The sequence below is a fragment of the Oncorhynchus mykiss genome, chromosome 3 (genome assembly GCF_057628025.1).
Source record: "Oncorhynchus mykiss isolate SJ-2025 chromosome 3, ASM5762802v1, whole genome shotgun sequence".
Taxonomy (NCBI): domain Eukaryota; kingdom Metazoa; phylum Chordata; class Actinopteri; order Salmoniformes; family Salmonidae; genus Oncorhynchus; species Oncorhynchus mykiss.
The window spans coordinates 16262144-16282480 of NC_143024.1; the positions used below are offsets into that span (position 1 = coordinate 16262144).

Genomic DNA, 20337 nt, shown 5'->3' on the forward strand with positions numbered 1-20337 from the left:
CGCTTGGCGTTTCCAATCACTACCAATGAAACATTTGATCTCAATACAGTTTTCTGTTCCCAAAACTGGAATATGTTATGAACAGAGTGGACTAGGGTTTGTAGACTTTACCCTTTGCAAAAGTTATTGCACACGCGCACTTCAGAGTAGGCGTTCCCTGGCGGAAATATGAAGATAACGCTAGAACGGGCCAATAGGATCCCGCAAGCTCGTATTTGGCTCTGCCCCTTCTTGCTTGGTCTGCCCACTATGGCCCATTTGTTCCCATTGGAAACGAGAGGCTGTGGTCTATCTTGGTTTAGTTAGAAAAATCTTTGCTACAACCAGTCTCTTTGAAACTACCAGTTTGTAAACCAATATTTGATACTACACTACCCATAATACTACGTCCCGTCTTTGAACGTCACGTCAGCCCAAGACGAGTCACGCACGACTCTTGGGCATTAACATTTCAAACTTACAGTGCAGTCTTTTTATTCCTGAGACGTGCAGATACAGTTAACGTTACCTATATGCAACAAAGACAACTAGAACACTCTAATTTCAAACTGTCTTTACGTAGTGCATCCGATAACCATGGATATATTTTTAAAAAGCTGTCGCAATGAACTGAAGGTAGGAACATCGACGGTTTCTGGTGGTCGCGCCGTTTGCTTGCTTTATCCATTTTCAATGTTTAGTTTGTCTTTACGGCTAACGTTAGCTAGTTATGTAGTCTTCTAAATAACTTCGGCGTGTACATTTGATGAACAAATGAAATTAGTGGGGTTTTCAGAGATATCAGGAGAAAGCTAGCTAGACATTAAATTCCGAATAGATCAAGTCGAAAGACTTGTCATTGAAAAACAGTAGGGCAATGTGACAGCAGCCTGCCGCATGGTCCCGGTGTTGCTTGTGGGCTCGCGCATCAAATTAGATCAGACAGACAGTTGTCACCGTACACTAACTACATTTGAACTGTACTGTACATAGACTGTAATTACAGCTAGCTAGTTGGCTAGCCAGGCAAATTGAGCATTGTCACGTGATCACATTGTGTTAAATGTAACTCATACACTGCTTCATTATGTTGCATGATATATTGCATTAATATATTTCAGTGATATTCAAACAAATATAATTGTTCAATTGTAATGGGCCATGAAAGTACATTTCTTGTAGGGTCAGCTGCCTGTCAGGTGCCTGTCAGGTGTCAATATGCCCACGTGCATTTTTTTTGCTTTGCATGTCTGCCACACTTACAGTTACACGATGGCTTTAATTTCAGGGTCTTGATGTCATGCTCTTGACCTTAAGTGAAAAGAGCACTGTTTGGGTTCAAAACAAGCCCTATCAAGATTAGTGAGATCAGATGGTGTTTATAGCGCCTCAGAGCATCACACCTTATTTACTCGGTGTTCAGTGAGGGGGAAGAGAAGTCAGCACCAACACAGATGTACTATCCAGTGTGTACATGGGGAGGCTGGGTTGAGAGAGAAGTCTAATGGGAACTGAAAGACAGGTGAGGTGCATTTCAATAGTTAACAGTGGCTTCCACTCCTTCTGCATCAATCTGAAAACATAACGGATAGATGAGACTGGGTTATACCGTGGATAGATGAGACTGGGTTATACCGTGGATAGATGAGACTGGGTTGTACCGTGGATAGATGAGACTGGGTTGTACCGTGGATAGATGAGACTGGGTTGTACCGTGGATAGATGAGACTGGGTTGTACCGTGGATAGATAGTCGGCTCGGATATTTGAACCAGCAACGTTTCGATTACTGGCCCAATGCTCTTAGTTGCTAGGCTACCTGCTGCTAGGCTTCAGACTGTAGACTGGCTAATTGTCACATGACCGGCTTTTGTTATCGCAACAAGCTGTCTCTGTTAGCCCCTAGCTCTGGCACCCATGACTCGTGCTGCTGTCACAGACGGCCATGCTCTGGGAAAATGAAACACCCTACTTGTTTCTCAACTCCACATTAAAAACGTTCAACAAAAACATGTAGTGGAGTTAGCAGGCCGTGATGTAGCTTAGCCATTACATCACAGTCTGCTCTACTGAGGTCATTGATGGAATTGGCCTAAGGCTATTTGACAAAGAGCTAGCCAAAGCCTTCAGGCAGGGGAATGAAGTCAGTCCTTAGCTCATCCACTTTAGGCTACACTGGGATCTGCCATTGACCCTTCAGAAGGCTATTCAAACAGTGTCCAGGGTTTTACTCTAGGATGGGGGACATTGTGCAGAACCGACAGTAGCTAATCTCCTGTGATCAGCATCATCATGACGTGCATTGACATTACAACACACACACACAACCTGTCCACATTGCACTGTTCACTCACTAAGACACATCTGATTGCCTTTGAAGGCTCATTATAAGAGTAATGGATAGACTGACCTGTATTTTCTCATGGTAAATCCCCTCATAGGAGTTGGATATTCTTGTGACTGTATTCATCCCACTCTCCCTTCCTCAGGGGAACGCAGAGGGCAGCCCAGGGTTCCATGTGGTCCTGGGGAACGAGGCCTGTGACCTGGACTCCATGGTGTCAGCTCTGGCCTACGCATACTTCCTGTCCAAGGTGAGAGTAACCCACCCCATCATTTGGACCCGACCCATGTGTTGAGAATGGTTCAACAGAGCAAGCGTCAGGTGTTATAACACCTCTCTCTCCCCTCCCAGACACTTGATTCTGGGAAAGTTCCTCTTCCCGTTCTGAACATTCCCCGGCAAGAGTTCCCGCTGCGCACGGACAATGCCTTCCTGCTGAGAGAGAGTGGCCTCTCCCAGGATGACCTGGTGTTCCGGGACGAGGTGGACCTGGGGAGTCTACACCGGGCCGGCCGGCTGGACCTCACACTGGTGGACCACAACGTGCTGCCCAGGTCAGGGTCAACCGTGACACCTTAACCTCTGTCCACTGACAGTCATCCAGGACGTGAACACTTCCCCATGTGATCATCACCTGTATCTCTATAAAAGCAACACTGACCTAGAGACTCCTTGAAATAGCTTGACTAAAGTCCCTGACTGACTGTGTGGCTGTCTGTTGCAGCTCTGACTGTGATCTAGAAGAGGTGGTGTTGGAGGTGATCGACCATCACCTCCTGGAGAGGAAGCCCTCTCCCTCCTGTCCCGTTACCGTGGAGACGGTGGGCTCCTGCTCCACCCTGGTGGCAGAACGGATCATCCAGAAAGCCCCTGAAGTCCTCGACCAACAGGTGGCCCAGCTCTTATATGGTAACCAGAAATATAACTGATGTATGTGGAAATCATGTCAGTATTAAGTGAACTATGCCTTTAACTGTGTCACTGTGTGACGAGACTGACATCCTGTTCTTTGTGATCACAGGCACCATAGTGTTAGACTGTGTGAACATGGCCCCAGAGGCAGGGAAAGTCACCCCTAAAGACAGCCAGTACGCTGGCCTCCTGGAGACTCACTTCCCCAACCTGCCACCAAGGGGCGTCCTCTTCCAGTCCTTGCAGAATGCTAAATTTGACGTGTCAGGTAAACACCCCAGGATTAATACCTGAAGCTCAGCCTTGTGGATGTGGTTTTTGCCTCAGATTAGAACAATGGGCATCCCATGATATCAATGCCATGTTTAAGTATGAAGGAGAGGGAGACCTACAATGTTTTTTGCTCGTATTCCCTTGTTCCCAGGTCTTACCACAGAACAGATGCTTCTGAAAGACATGAAGGTGGCATCGGAAGGAGATTTAAAACTGGCAGTCAGTGTGATATATATGACACTGGAGGTGGGTGTGCATCTTAACTATTCAATATGTGATACAACACAAGGTTACACGTACTACTGGTGGATAATAACATGGTTCAAATACTATCATGTACCCAGTTCTACTGCAGTATGTCATCTCACCTATGAATTCTTTACAGAATCTCACTTCAGATCTAAACTGAACACAGTCCTCAAGTTATCAGAGCCTTTCCCTGTGTTACTGCCTGACACACCCTTCAGACACTTCCCTGTTGTTACTGCCTGACGCACCCTTCAGACACTTCCCTGTTGTTACTGCCTGACGCCCCCTTCAGACACTTCCCTGTGTTACTGCCTGACACACCCTTCAGACACTTCCCTGTTGTTACTGCCTGACACACCCTTCAGACACTTCCCTGTGTTACTGCCTGACACCCCCTTCAGACACTTCCCTGTGTTACTGCCTGACACACCCTTCAGACACTTCCCTGTTGTTACTGCCTGACACCCCCTTCAGACACTTCCCTGTGTTACTGCCTGACACACCCTTCAGACACTTCCCTGTGTTACTGCCTGACTCACCCTTCAGACACTTCCCGTGTTACTGCCTGACACACCCTTCAGACACTTCCCCGTTGTTACTGCCTGACACACCCTTCAGACACTTCCCCGTTGTTACTGCCTGACACACCCTTCAGACACTTCCCGTGTTACTGCCTGACACCCCCTTCAGACACTTCCCCGTTGTTACTGCCTGACACACCCTTCAGACACTTCCCTGTGTTACTGCCTGACACACCCTTCAGACACTTCCCTGTGTTACTGCCTGACACACCCTTCAGACACTTCCCTGTGTTACTGCCTGACACACCCTTCAGACACTTCCCTGTGTTACTGCCTGACACACCCTTCAGACACTTCCCTGTGTTACTGCCTGACACACCCTTCAGTCACCCAAAATGTGAAGGTGGGATGTTTCACCTAGTTCATGAAGATCACCCCCCCACATGTCCAATCAGGTGGAACCACCCACAAATAAAAAGACAAACCCTGTGCCTGTCTCTTCATGTCAACTTATAAAGGGACTCAACAGCTGCACTTGAGTTTATACTGAAATTCACAAACAAACTGTAATATCTATAAATGTTGTCCCTCAGGCTTTTCTACAGAGACAAAGCTTACAGCAAGAGCTCTGTGAGTTCTGCCACAAGCACAGCTACAACCTGGTGGTGGCCATGACGATCTCCTTCAACGATAACAAGGAGCCCTTCAGGCAGCTGGCCGTCTACAGCTCCAGCACCCTCTACAGGGGGGAGGTAGGAACTACACCATCCCAATCAAACATGATCCCATAGAGTTGACTATCTAGAGTTGAAGTAAGTCATTATGAAGAGTTGATAGTAAGCTTTGGGTTGCCAGGGTTGTTTTTTACGGTGTCTATTTTATATGATCAACTGAATGGTCTTTGTTGTCCTGCAGATGAGCCAAGCCTTGGAGCAAGCCCGGAGCCCCAGTCTGAGCCTGAGTCCAATGAGCAGCCCTTACTCGGACATCAGGGCTTACCTCCAGGGCAACATGTTGGCCTCCAGGAAGAAGGTGCTGCCCATCATCAAGGACTTCCTGAGGGACAGGGAGCGAAGAGAGGTGCATTGTGGGACCCTAGAGGAGAGTTACGAGGTACCACAGCAACGAGCGTGCACTGAGGACGCTGGGATAGAGGAGGACTCCTACTTCCCCCCCACCCCTATGAACAGTCTGGTGGAGGGCTGTCCCCTTGACAACGGACTGCCCAAGATCAGCGCTGAAGCTCTGACGGAGAAGTTCAGCAAGATGGCCAGCGAAGAGGAGAACGCAGGGGGACTCTGATGTCACTCACACTCCTGGTGGTCAGCGGAGCACCCAAGCTCACTAACCTGTATAACAGCTGGATGGCCAGAGTTCTCGCAACAGGATTCAGACCAGTCAGTACAGATTGTTTGTGACTGTGCAGGGTGTTGAGCTCGGCACAACATTGATCCGCTGGGACGAGGACTGGGAGGCACACTGTTCCCAATCCAGAGGAGTAAACAATCCACTGGCAATCATATTGGAGATGATGGAAATGCATTGAAAATATTAGTGACACCCGTGCTTTACGTTGGTGACACCCGTGCTTTACGTTAGTGACACCCGTGCTTTACGTTAGTGACACCCATGCTTTACGTTAGTGACACCCGTGCTTTACGTTGGTGACACCCGTGCTTTACGTTAGTGACACCCGTGCTTTACGTTAGTGACACCCGTGCTTTACGTTAGTGACACCCGTGCTTTACGTTAGTGACACCCGTGCTTTACGTTAGTGACACCCGTGCTTTATATGGGGGGAGGGAGTTCCTGAGTGGCGTAGCGGTCCAAGGCACTGCATCTCAGTGCTAGAGGCGTCACTACAGAACCTGGTTTGATTCCTGGCTGTATCACAACTGGCCGTGATTGGGAGTCCATTGTCCCAGCGTCGTCCGGGTTAAGGTTTGGCCGGTGTAGGCCATCATTGTAAATAAGAATTTGTTCTTAACTGACTTGCCTAGTTAAATAAAGGTTAAAGAAAAAAAATATTAGTGACACCGATGCTTTCATCCTTGAATGGGAATAAGACATTTAATTGGGAACTCTGTTAATGGAAAAATACTCCCAGTTATGTTTCCGGGAAATAGATTTTGCTGTAGATTTGAGAAAATAGATCCACTAGATCTAGACTAGTGTGTATATGAACATTTGTGTGATAGATGCCTAAACCAATATGTGGTCTGCTTACTAAGGCAACAGGGATCTTGATCCAGGAGGGCATTGAATGTCTCTACTGTAACCAAGAAGCATGATCTTGACATCTAGGCACTGTGCCCTATACTAATGTGTATAGGAAGATCTTTGTGATAGATGCCTAAACCAATATGTGGCCCCACTTTATTTGGATAGTCCAGCTGTAGATGGTCAAACTATCTGTTGATAAGCAACTGCTTACTAAGCTTGGGTTAATAGTTAGAGTTGGGGTTGGGGTCAGAGTTAAGTTTAGGGTTTGGTTAAGGTTGGCGTTTAGTACATAGTTAGTTGGAATGTGATAGTCTGTAGAGCATCTACAAATGGACTGTCCAAATGAAGGGTGACTCTGCATGATATGCAGTGTTGATTTGACATAATTGATCAGCAGTTTGACGTTGAAGTGAAGAGTTTGTGTTGAATAGTTATTGCTAGAGATAGCTAGACATTATTCCTTGACTGTTTTATTGATAATAAATCAGTTTTGAATGTTCTTCTGATTCAAAACACCATTATAATACTGTATCTTCCCCAAATGAAAGATTTTGTATACTGCAAATGTATGTAAACATAATGTATTTAAGAATTATCTGATTATATGCAATTGTATCGCACGAAGATACAGTAACTTCCGTTGGATTGTGTTAAAACACTTGGTACCAATGATATTGCTGATGTCATGTTAATTTGAATATAATACTTTGATCTCTTATCTGAAACTAGGATTCCCCAGAACCAAGGTACTTCCAGGCCTGATGTAGTCTAATTAAATGACTGTTTATTTCATTAAATGCTCTAAACTGATGAGAACAGATGAGATGTTGCCATAATCTGCACTGAAAGGTAGAGTAGATTTCAGTCAAGGTTAGACCATTAGCAGATGTTATGAAGGACAATCAAGTGAAAAATGTCAGTTTGACCTTTTTAAATCATTTGGAAACCAGCTGACTAAAGTTTTACATTTAGAAATGTAATGGTTTTCACCTGAAATGTTGAAAAGGATTTAATAGTATTAAAGTTTCTTATCCTGTTTTGTCCATGTTATTTCAACTCAGTAGTTGTGATGTTGGGACCATGGAGGTTCCTCCCAGTGTGGTATCTACTGTCTACCTTCCTCTAGAGTTTGGCCATATCCAAATGTTCATACCGTTTCTGTACCACACTGGGGTTTATGTTGTACCGGAAGTGTGCACTTATTTTTTACGCACAAAATAAATTAGGCAACAGGGGTCTTGATCCAGGAGTGCATTGAATGTTTCTACTGTAACCAAGAAGCTTGATCTTGACATCTAGCCACTTAGCAAGTTAGCAAACCAAATGCATAGCTGGAGCCCTGAGCTGGATATCATGTATTTCTTATAGTTATACTTAAGTTGCAACGCGGCAGGCCCTGCGAGGCACTGGTGGCCCCAACCCAAATAATGGTATTGAAAATCATGCCGTTGGTATTTTTCTAAATACCCTGGTACAAACGGAATATCGCCCAAGCCTACCTCCCTATTATCCTTAACTCCTCCCTGACTGGGAGAACTGAGGCACATTCAATGGGATGCAATGTTTAGAACACTGCAGATAGAAATGAAACGTATAGACTGGACAAGCCTCCATTATGCAGAGTACAAATGTTTCTGTTTATTCTATGCAGTGCATTTCTATCTGCGAGGCTCTAGCTAAACATGTTTCAATCTGCCGACTAAGCACCATAGCTGCCCAGGTGAGCTTAGCCTTAGGTAATAGGGAAGCAACCACAACAGGTCCTGCTGAAATGCAGAAAAACCTGTAGGGACAGGAAGAGGGTGAATTCACTGACATAGACACACATCCACACAAACACACCCACCCACATCAACAGACTTCCTCATGAGAAAGGCAGATGAGCCAGCAGGCTGTCTTGTTTTGCAAGAAACACTAGTTCCTGGAGGTACCCATTCAGTGCTGAAATAATCATCTGATCTCACTCACAGGGTGGATGATATGGGGACCTATACAGAGCAGGGGGACCAGTACATGCTAAATGGGTAAGTGATTAAACCACTTTGCTAGTTTATTCTGTGGAAACCCATAGTTTCACAACCAGTGTGTGTAGCAAATGTGAAGTGACGCTCATAGCGGTGGGTTTCCTGAAACAAAAACAGTGGTATCAGTGTTTCAGCTCATTTCAATTGCTAGAGGGAAAGATGTAGTGGATTTCAATTGTTAGAGGAAAATATGGAGTATTGAAGTGTGAGTGTTGTATCTATCTCATTTACAACCCTCTAGACTCCATGTCATATGACCGACTCTCTGAACAATGGACAGGGGTTAACAAAAGGAGAACTGGGAAGTCACAAGCCACTCTGACACTAACCAGGCCAGTAGTGACATAAAGATGCCATCCATCATGGGAGTCTCTGCTCTAATGACTTCCTCAGTGCTGAATCGCTGGCTTTGCAAAGCTGACAAAGCGTTGATTCATGCATGGGCTTAGTAATTGCCAAAGTTTGTTTTATAACTAAGATTTACATGGACTAAAGGGCAACTTCCACCACTGGATTTTGTGATCTGTTGACAAGATTCACGAACAGTGTCTGGGGTGATGTAATAATGCCACTAGATATACATTTGATTTAGGCCTATAATTAATATACCGCTAATTGGAAAGAAACATACTGATCTTATTCTCTGTCTGATACTTGTACTGCGAGGTACAGAAAGACAGCCACTGTATCTCTGATGTCATCATTAGTTGCCTCCGAATTCCTTCCATATCCCTTCTGTATATTGTCATCAATCTATCTGCCGGAGGTGGATAGATTGGAGTTGGAGGTATAGATAGATTATTTAAATAGGCATTTTTCCGTTGCTTTTTGGAAGTAGGCTACATACCGGCTGTAACGGCAGTAAATGAGATGGTTGCTCAGCGTAACTCCATATTTGGTGATCAAGGAACATATTTTGACATAATGCTGGCGGAAAGGGAGTTTGAATCGGAGTTTTCTTTGCGTTAGGTTAATCCATGTTATCTACTCCTGTCCTCTTATAGGCAGAGGCTTCAATAACTGCCTCTACAGGCCGTGGCCATTACAATATCAGGTTTCCTTAACACAGAGTATACACCCTAGGCATGCTTCATCGGGAACAATGCAAGAGCACAGATGTTGTCTTCCCTTCCCACCACGAGCAGCTATTAACAGATTTTTTTTTACACGCGTCTACAGGTAACTGCCAAAATACACAAAACGTGTCTTAATATTGCGTTGGGCCACCACGAGCCAGAACAGCTTCAATGCGCCGTGGCAAAGATTCTTCTGGAACACTATTGGAGGGATGCGACACCATTATTCAACGAGACATTGCATAATTTGGTGTTTTGTAGATGGTGGTGGGAAACGCTGTCTAACGAGCCGCTCAGAATCTCCCTTAAGTGTTCAATTGAGTTGAGATCTGTTCACTGGTTGGTTGCAACACAGAGACACACACAAACGCATACACATACACACCCTTTAAACCCCCTATGTTCCAATCTCACAAGATGTTCAGGTGTTCAGTGCCACAACGATCACGTCATAACGGGACGCCCACATTTTAAATAATTAAATAGATAATGAGTTTATACTCAGACCACATCTCACAAACCAGCTAAACCTTACTGTCACGAGTTCAGCTGGGTTGACTCATTAAACCATAGACATACAGGCTCTCGAGAGGGACCTATTGATGTGTCATTCTCGTAAAAAAAAATCAGGAGACGGCAATACCGTTTTTTTTAATGATGGTTGAGTAAACAGGAACTGTTATTGTTGCCGAAATGTGTTTCCTTTCAGTGTGGTAAGAGTTTGAGACTGCTGCATTGAGATACTCAACTATTTATCTACGGATCTGCTCATTTTGATGTGTTTACAAGTTGAGCGATGAGTGATAGATCAGAAAGTTCTCACTCACTCAGGTGTGGTGAACGTGTCACCAGCCGAGCACGTACAAAGCCCTCTGATTGGCTAAGCTAATGTATTGTTTGCTGTGTGGTTGGGTCGTCAGAACACTGCACTTGTGCGAACGTCGGAGTGTTTACAATTGACGACTTTTAAATGACTTATCTTCTTGATAAACATTTTTTTTTACTCATCTTTTAATCATGATGTCTGCATGAGTGCGCGTTTATACAGAGGAAAGGGTGAAAGGTAGGCTATGCTCAGTCGCTTTGTGTATCGGCGTGTCTCTTTATTTACAAAGGCATTGTGTAACTACAGTAGAACTAGGTTGTTGGAGACGGGGAAGCTGATGTGGAAGCAATGTATAATCCAGTTGACGGCTTGAACACAGTTGTGCAAAGTTAGTTTACAACATGTTAATACTGTGCAATGACACTAAAAGTGCTTAAACTATATGGATAAACTTACTGTAGTTCATGATTCTTCATTTGTTTTTACATAGGGCCTACAGTTGGAGGTATTATAATTATTTGATCTTTGCCAATTTATTGGTGCATCTAGCATTTGCTTATCACTCTGTTTTAATATCTAAGTGACAGCTGGTGGTCTTCTAAACCAAGACTATTCCCCTTTATGACAGTTTACAAATGAGTCTATATTCTTTATCTGTATGTCTTTACAGTGTGATGCAATATGAACGTCATTACTTTAAAAGCCCAATTTCCTTTTACGGTGCGTAAAGTCTAATTCATATGACAGGTGAGCACTAATGAAACGTTAACACAATATAGGGAAGTGATCAGCAGACATACTGAACAAATGTGCCAAGGGTGCATTATGCATGCAGCTGGTGGGTCTAAGGGTGTGTTGGCCACTTTGTGAACCACTCTTCCATGGAGTACTGAAGGCACAGTCACAGAGGGTGCTGTTGGACTCTTACAGTGGTCCTGAAACCTTGTCAAGTGTGTCCACTGGCAGAGGCAGTCTAGACCAATGACAGCCAGAGGACACACATGAGGCAGTCTAGACCAATGACAGCCAGAGGACACACATGGAGTAAGACAAGTTGCAAGCCTACATTGTTAGTTTTTCTCTCTCGCTCTTCTGCACTTGGACGTGATTGTGTCTGTGTACTCTCTGAGCACTGGAGTGAGGTGAGGGAGAACTTGAGGACTCCTCTCAGTGTGTGTGTTTGTGTGTGTGGGGCGGGTGCTTGTTTGCAAGGTGTGATAAGGGCTCGGCAAGTAAGAGTGGCTTGTCTGTTAAATGAACAAAACAATGCTATGCCGTTGCACAGCCATTGGCTTCTATGCAAGCGCCCCTGCTGAGGTTACTGCCTTTTAGAAGATTGTGTTCCACAATATAATATAACCAGTTGATTTTACAGTTTCAATAAATTCATCTTAAATAGTACTAATGGTTATGATAAAGTAGGTATTGTTTCACACTGGTGGCATATAGATAAATGCACATTATGTGTGTACAAGAACAATCAAAAAATGTCAAATGCCTGCAGTACCACAGTCAGCCTTGAACTTCCTGGTTTCAATGAGAGGGGGCAGTCGTTCTCCCCTGGTAACCAATGAACATATTGCAATGATTCAACCTTGTGATTCATGCGTAATGTTTGACAGGCACTTTACAAAGACTTTATTAATTTGGTATCATCACATTAAAAACATGGTACATGCGTTTGGGCAGTGGCCTTCATCAGAGTGTCTGTCAGACTGTGTCTTATTTGAGCTCTTAAGGACTATAGACTGTTGTTGAATCTGTTGATTATTACAGCATGTACAACAAGACTATTGAATGTACTGTGACATGCTGTCTGTTCTGTAGGAGTCCAGAGGGGGTGAAGGCTGCTTCCTACATCCAGGACATGGAGCTGAGGGAGGAATGGCAGGATGAGGAGTTCCCCAGGTCAGAGACAAACCTAACCCTGACCTTTAACCTTACCCCCTGACCTCATGAACTGTAAACCCCAGCCTGTTCACCATGACAATCTTAAATGATATTTTAGGTCCCGGCAAAGAATGCTTTTTGGTTATGACCGGGTAAGAAAGCAGTACTAAGCTTTTTCAACTATTTTGTATTCCCCCCCCTAGACCTCTTCCTGAAGATTCACATAGTCCTGAGACCCAAGGAGAACATGCAGAGAGACCAGGTATATCCCTAATACCATATGTCTGCAAAGGCCTAATTCCAAAAGTACTGCACCATATCCCACAATACCTGTGTGTGTGCTACTCCCCCAGCTCCACCCACAAGCCTGGCCCTGTCAGAAAAACCCATAAGGAAGAAGCGTCTGGTGGCGCCCACCCTCAGCCTGACCCTGTCCCGTACCGACTCAGCGGACCGCAGTGTGAAGTCAGGGGACACCGGCTACTCTGCCGCCGCCCTCTCACCCGACGAAGATGACACGGAGCTGGACATCAACCTGGAGGCCCTGGAGACGCCCTCGGACAGCGAGTCCTGCAACTTCCCTGACAGCATGCACGAACTGGAGTGGGAGGGTGAGAGAGGAGACAAGAACTGGAGTGGGAGGGTGAGAGGGGAGACAACAACTGGAGTGGGAGGGTGAGAGAGGAGACAAGAACTGGAGTGGGAGGGTGAGAGAGGAGACAAGAACTGGAGTGGGAGGGTGAGAGAGGAGACAAGAACTGGAGTGGGAGGGTGAGAGAAGAAACAAGAACTGGAGTGGGAGGGTGAGAGGGGAGACAAGAACTGGAGTGGGAGGGTGAGAGGGGAGACAAGAACTGGAGTGGGAGGGTGAGAGGGGAGACAAGAACTGGAGTGGGAGGGTGAGAGAGGAGACAAGAACTGGAGTGGGAGGGTGAGAGAGGAGACAAGAACTGGAGTGGGAGGGTGAGAGAGGAGACAAGAACTGGAGTGGGAGGGTGAGAGAGGAGACAAGAACTGGAGAGGGAGGGTGAGAGGGGTGACAAGAACTGGAGTGGGAGGGTGAGAGGGGAGACAAGAACTGGAGTGGGAGGGTGAGAGGGGAGACAAGAACTGGAGTGGGAGGGTGAGAGAGGAGACAATAACTGTAGTGGGAGGGTGAGAGAGGAGGCAATAACTGGAGGGGGAGGGTGAGAGAGAACTGGAGTGGGAGGGTGAGAGAGAACTGGAGTGGGAGGGTGAGAGAGAACTGGAGTGGGAGGGTGAGAGAGAACTGGAGTGGGAGGATGACAGAGAAAGACGGCTTGCACGAACTGGAGTGGGAAGGTAAAAGTGAGAGTGGGATGTATGAGGGTGGGGAGGGAGACTGAGGGGGTGTGGGGGTAGAATGAACTGTAGTGGGAGGTCAGAAAACAGAGAGTAGGAGAGAGACAAAGAGAAATTCCAATTTGGAACATAGTATTATTCTATTCCATTCCATTTTATATTTTGAATTCCATTCTGAAATGGAATGGTATGATGCTTGCACAATCTAATCCCACTATTCTTGACCTTCATCTGACCTCTGATGACCCTCCAGATGACCTGCCACGGCTGGGCCGGGGGGAGGATGGTGTCTCAGGCACCACGGTGATGGAGCAGGCAGAGATGGGCTCGATGGAGCTAGACCAGGTGGACAACAGGGGGAGCCGCTGGAGAAGGTTCTGCGTCGCAGGACAGGAGTACCACGTCAACATGAGTGTCCTGGAGCCATACCTCCAGGTGCTCTCTCACGGAGGTGAGACACAGCTGAAGCTGACTGTCAAGTAGCCACTTGACAAACCTGTAAAATCAATGCTTCCATAACTGAGTCCAGCTGAGTGCATATGACACAGCATCTGTTGTGTAGCTCCCACTATATGCATTTGCTGAAAATGACAGGCCTCAGTGAAAGGGAATGATTTTCAGTTGCAATATGTAATTCTACCTGATATACCAAACATTAAGAACTGCTCTTTCCATGACATAGACTGACCAGGTGAATCCAGGTGAAAGCTATGATCCCTTATTGATGTCACTTGTTAAATCCACTTCAATCAGTGTAGATGAAGGGGAGGAGCCAGGTTAAAGTAGGATTTTTCAGCCTTGAGACAATTGAGACATGGATTGTATATGTGTGCCATTCAGAAGGTGAATGGGAAAGACAAAAGATTTAAGTGCCTTTGAACAGGGTATGGTTGCTCCCGAGTGGCACAGCGATCTAAGGCACTGCAGTCCCACATCCGGCCGTGAGTGGGATTCCCATAGGGCGGCGCACAATTGTCTCAGCGTCGTCTGGGTTTGGCCGGGTAGGGAGTCATTGTAAATAAGAATTTGTTCTTAACTGACTTGCCTAGTTAAATAAAGGTTACATTTAAAAAATATATATATCTTTAAATAGTAGGTGCCAGGCGCACCGGTTTGTGTCAAGAACTACAACGCTGCTGTGTATCCCAGGTCCACCACCCAAAGGACATCCAACCAACTTGATACAACTGTGGGAAGCATTGGAGTCAACATGGGCCAGTGTCCCTGTGGAATGCCTTCGACACCTTGTAGAGTCCATCCCCCATCTATATATTACTGTATATACCCCTAAAATAATAGTATGTTAAGTTGAGGAGGATGGCTTCCTTTGACTATAAGATTGTATCTATTTTATGAATAGCCTTACTGGGCTCAATCAAGTTACCTCATCATGATGTCAAACAACAACAGAGTTCAAACAGAAATACATTTGCCTTAAATATTTCAGTATTTTATTAGGACCCCCATTAGCAGTACTTAACACTAGCAGTTCAACATGTACTCAGTCTATACTCCCACAGTTGGAACTTGTCATTCTTCACTATGTAATTCTATGTGATATACATGTGCCGTATCTCATGAGGTATGCCTCTGTGTTTCCTAGGTTATTACGGGGAGGCTATGAACGCCATCATCACGTTCTCCTCCTGTTACCTACCAGAGAACACGGTGGAGAACTATGAGTACGTCATGGACAATCTCTTCAGGTCAGTGTAGACAGACAAACACCCTCTGGTGTTGAGGTCTCAATGAAATAAGTTTTAGTTTGTTATTTGGGTGTGTGTGTACGCTGCAGGTACATAGTGGGGACGCTGGACCTGATGGTGTCAGAAGGCTATGTCATGGTGTACCTGTGCAGCATGGCTCCCAGGAATAAGATGCCCGCCATCAAATGGCTGCGACAGTGTTACACCTCCATTGACAGAAGGTACAGTATGTTCCTCTTGCTCTTTCTCTCACAAGGTTCCCTCTGCTGTTGTACTGAAAGAGTCCAGAGGAGGGGGCAAGTGGCCCTATGGTTCTCTGTATAGCACTGCTGTGGTCCAGGTATTGGACGTAATGGGAGGACGTAATGGGAGGGCTCTTATACCTGTCCTATCTCTGCTTCTCCTCCCCGCGTGTGGAATATCACAGGAATGCTATAATGATTCAGGGCTGTGAGGATCTCTACCACAGGGTAGTGTAATGATTCAGGGCTGTGAGGATCTCTACCACAGGGTAGTATAATGATTCAGGGCTGTGAGGATCTCTACCACAGGGTAGTATAATGATTCAGGGCTGTGAGGATCTCTATCACAGGGTAGTGTAATGATTCAGGGCTGTGAGGATCTCTACCACAGGGTAGTATAATGATTCAGGACTGTGAGGATCTCTACCACAGGGAAGTGCCCCCTCCGGACATTCCTCAGATAACCCTCTGATCCCTGACTGTGCGTGTGCCAAATCAAAATCAAATTGTATTAGTCACATACACAGTTTCCAGCAGGTATAAAAGGTGCAGTGAAATGCTTGTGTGCCTGCTCTCCCAACATCACAGTACAATAATCAATATCAATAATACAAAGTCCAATCAAAAATAAGTGTACTAAAGTATATCCACGTGTCGGTATATTTGCCATTTGTCTCATACTGTATCTGTGCTGTTGGTTCTACTGTAATGTGGTCCTCCTTATCATTGAGATGTTTCCATAGCCCATATAAAGGCAGCTCAGTCTCTGCATGCCTGGCCACTGGCCACACTCCACAGCATAACGTTCCCATACATAAACCACCACATTCACTGTGCATACCACAGTGGCCTCCCAAACATCAGGTTGACCATCATCTTGCTCCTAATATACCTTAGGGTGTGGTTTCCCAAACCCGGGTGCACGTTTTGGTTGTTGACATAGCACTACACAGATGATTCAAATAACCTACTCATCACCAAGCTTTGATTATCTGAATCAGCTGTGTAGTGTTAGGGCAAAAACCAAATCGTTCTCCCGGGGGTGGGGGGGGGTTGGATCGTTTGGGAAACCCTGCCTTAGGGAATTATAGAGCCAAAGGTACAGATGTAGGATCTTAATTTGAGCCAGTTTGCTACAATAGGAAAATAATCTTGAAGCAACCGGAAATGTGAATTATTATGTGGATTTTAATTGATGGACATTTGTGTAAGGGTTGATATATATTTCGTAAGGGAAAATCAAGTCAAAACGTCAGAAGCCTTTTTAAACCTCAAATACACTACGTAAAAAATGTCCTGCGTTGCAGGAACGTTATCCTGCAAAAGGGTGATCCAATTTAGATCCTACATCTGTAGCATGTCTTCTGGTGAACTTGGACGAGACCAGACCTATTTCCAGACACTGGTGTCTTTGAGAAAACCAGCCCTCAGACGTTACCTCACGCGCTCAATTTGGAGGGAGGTAAATGCGGTTGCTATGCGACCGTGAGCTTTTGAGTCATATCATCAGAACCAGGTCTCAATGCCGTATATCATGGCACTCTTCCCAGGGCATTAAGAGGAGAACTACACATAGGATGAACATTCTTATTGTATTCAACTAAGGTTGGTGTTTACTGAGGCGTCTAAATGTATGATTTTCTTCACGTGACTCAGAGAAACAGACATTGATGTCAGGTTTCTGCCCATGCCTAGGGGATTGTTTACGAAATCAGACATTCGCCGTGTTCCATCCAGAGAATCTGCCTCAGGCACTATGTTACTCATATCATGTGGTTGTTTCCGCCTACGTATTTGACACGTATTGTAACTCGCCCTGAATAATGTGGATGAAATGAGTCATGTAAATGTAATGCCTGTGGAGTCATGGTGATGGTTCTCCTGGCAGGTTGAGGAAGGATCTGAAGGGGCTCTTTGTGGTCCACCCTGCCTGGTACATCAAAGCACTCATCACTGTCGTCAAGCCTTTCATCAGGTGAGCAGAACCATTAAAGTCATATTTCATTTGAACCACATCAGTCCTCAGATGATTCAACGAGTCACACTGATTCAGTGAGTCCCACTCCAGCTGTTGTGAAGATCCAGCTGCAGCATATGTCTTGACCATGCTGATGTTCTCTCGAACCTCTGACCTCTCTGTGCCCTCCACAGTGAGAAGTTCAGCCGGAAGATCCGCTTTATTCACAGCCTGCAGGAGCTGTCTGAGTACATCCCCATGGAACGCCTGCAGATTCCCGACAGCATCCGAGAGTGAGTGACTGGGTTCTCGAGAGCTATATTAGCCTGGAAGTTATTACAATTTTACTTCTACGTTGTAGGATAATTAAGTGCTTTTTTCTCTAGGTATGATGCGAGGATGAACGGGTGAGGAACATATCGCGGGAAGCCAAAGAGCGGACATTGAGAGTGGATAGGCGAAGGAGGGGAAGACAGCAGACGACCAGGAACTATGGGCTGAATTACCATGAAAGTTCAAAAGTTAACTAGTCCAAATGTCACCCTGCAGGTATGCTTGGACGTGCAGCACTTTTGTTGTACAGAAAATGAAAGACTTTGTGTACAGACACACCTTTAATTTATTCATCGTTGAATGTAATGTCACTAAAGAAGTTCACTTCCCCAAGCCACTGGCTTTGCAACAGTTTCATAACTGCCCCTATTTTGTGGTACTTGAATGCAACCCTATCATATGTATTGATGCCAGAGTGATTTGTGGGACCTGTCGTCAAGGAGCGACCTACAGTCAGTTTGAACACAACATAACACTTAGATGAAAGGTCCAGATGGTTTTCTGTTACAGTTACCTTCACTGGAGCTCACATTGACTGCTGCTTTATCTGTTAGGGCTTACTGCACTCTAGTGCCAAGTACAACACTTTTGACTGTCAGGTTGTCAGGGAGATGGGATGTCACCTTTTAATGTTTACTAAAATGTGATTGATGCACAACAAATACTTTAGGTTAAGATGGAGACAAAGTCTATTTTTATAAAATAAATCAGAATTTACATCATGACATAAATTCTGACGTATTTTACTGTATTATTCTGACCTTGTAAACCTAAGGCTTTTTATAGCCTACCCTCAGAGCAAATATTTATGTAAGAAAACTCTTGAACAACCTGTACTTTTATAATTGTCATTTTCTAACCATGCTTTCTATAGCTGAATGATCTTCTCACTTTAAGACATTTGTTTTAGAGCACTGCTTACCACGTGTAAGGGCTTTTACACTATTTTAAAGGAAGGGGTGTCACCATGGAAACGCTGCAGGCATTCAGGAAATGGCAGCCACAGGAAGTGAGGAAGAAGAATACTGCTGCCTGCATTTACTGTAACTCGTACACAGGAAACAGTGACATGTCCATTAATTAGGGATGATGAAGAATATTCATCTGAAAATGAAAAAAAAATTTCTGAAAAAGGGGAGCTATTGAATGTATTGTTCTGTTATAGTCCTTTATGCTGATTAAAAAACGAGCTGGCGCACACCCAGAAAAAAATGTCTGTGTGGAGGTGCAGACTAACAACAAAAAAATGATAAGCTATCAAAATAAAGTCGCATACTCCATATATAAACTCCCAGTAATTTATTGGGTATTTACCAACGTTTCGATATCACTGTGCCTTCTTCAGGGTAATGTCATGAGTACCTCAAACAGGTTATGTAGACAAATAGTGCAATTAGTGCAACCAATGACAATTCTACCACAGGAAATTGTGGGTTTTTCAATGTTACTGCTACTGAATTATACCACCATATTGGGGATGTTTCTAAATCTACAGAAGTCTTCAAAAGACTCCTTTAAACTGGTGGTAGTTAACAGATCTTAAATACATGAGACGATGATGCATTCAGTATTAAATCAGATTAGTATTCAGTAAGATTATATGGTGGTGGTTGGTATCGCTCATGTCAGCTGGGTGTTCTGAAATTCTCTGAATTGTCTTGCATTGTGGAGGAGGAAACTGAATGGCCTCTGAGATAGATATGGTGTCCTTCGTTAACACGACTGGAGTCTGACTGCTTGTTTTTCAGGGATTATTTTGTACCCCTCTGCATTCACATCTTTGTCCCGGTGGTCTGACTGCTTGCCAGTTGTTCATGTAAATAAAGTTGTCATCATGGGACTCGTCTTTGGGCTTTTTTTTTTTTGAAGAAGAAGAAGCTTAAGTAAATAAGTTAAGATAGAATCATTCATCTTCAGGTATCAAATAAAGACTTCTGGTTATTCTGAGAAGAGCTAGGACTGGAGTTATAGGTGATGATACAAAGTACATCTAGTGAATATTACAATTCAAAAACACTAGACACCCCGTAGCCTTCACACGTCCTCTACTGGACACCCCGTAGCCTTCACACGTCCTCTACTGGACACCCCGTAGCCTTCACACGTCCTCTACTGGACACCCCGTAGCCTTCACACGTCCTCTACTGGACACCCCGTAGCCTTCACACGTCCTCTAGTAGACACCCCGTAGCCTTCACACGTCCTCTACTGGACACCCCGTAGCCTTCACACGTCCTCTACTGGACACCCCGTAGCCTTCACACGTCCTCTACTGGACACCCCGTAGCCTTCACACGTCCTCTACTGGACACCCCGTAGCCTTCACACGTCCTCTACTGGACACCCCGTAGCCTTCACACGTCCTCTAATGGACACCTCGTAGCCTTCACACGTCCTCTACTGGACACCCCGTAGCCTTCACACGTCCTCTACTGGACACCCCGTAGCCTTCACACGTCC

At 45.1% G+C, this 20337-nt stretch overlaps 2 protein-coding genes across 4 annotated transcripts; both read left to right on the top strand.

Annotated features, from left to right (window-relative positions):
* The first annotated feature begins 246 nt into the window (after nt 1–246).
* On the top strand, nt 247–7536 carry LOC110507709 (exopolyphosphatase PRUNE1). The gene is made up of 8 exons (XM_090222278.1): nt 247–615; nt 2468–2572; nt 2674–2876; nt 3047–3231; nt 3344–3502; nt 3659–3753; nt 4871–5029; nt 5193–7536. The coding sequence occupies exons 1-8, from the start codon at nt 577–579 to the stop codon at nt 5577–5579; spliced, it is 1332 nt and encodes a 443-aa protein (XP_090078404.1). The 5' UTR covers nt 247–576; the 3' UTR covers nt 5580–7536.
* Nucleotides 7537–8208: 672 nt separating this feature from the next.
* Nucleotides 8209–19717, top strand: LOC110507710 (BCL2/adenovirus E1B 19 kDa protein-interacting protein 2). 3 transcript variants are annotated; one of them, XM_090222291.1, is made up of 10 exons: nt 8209–8524; nt 12254–12334; nt 12520–12578; nt 12670–12927; nt 13893–14090; nt 15243–15345; nt 15435–15566; nt 17476–17562; nt 17739–17837; nt 17931–19717. In XM_090222291.1, the coding sequence occupies exons 1-10, from the start codon at nt 8481–8483 to the stop codon at nt 17953–17955; spliced, it is 1086 nt and encodes a 361-aa protein (XP_090078417.1). In that variant the 5' UTR covers nt 8209–8480; the 3' UTR covers nt 17956–19717. The 3 variants fall into 3 exon arrangements, with proteins under 3 accessions (XP_090078417.1, XP_090078420.1, XP_090078428.1); XM_090222294.1 differs by lacking the exon at nt 8209–8524 and adding an exon at nt 10308–10663; XM_090222302.1 differs by lacking the exon at nt 8209–8524 and adding an exon at nt 11102–11173.
* Nucleotides 19718–20337: the final 620 nt, after the last annotated feature.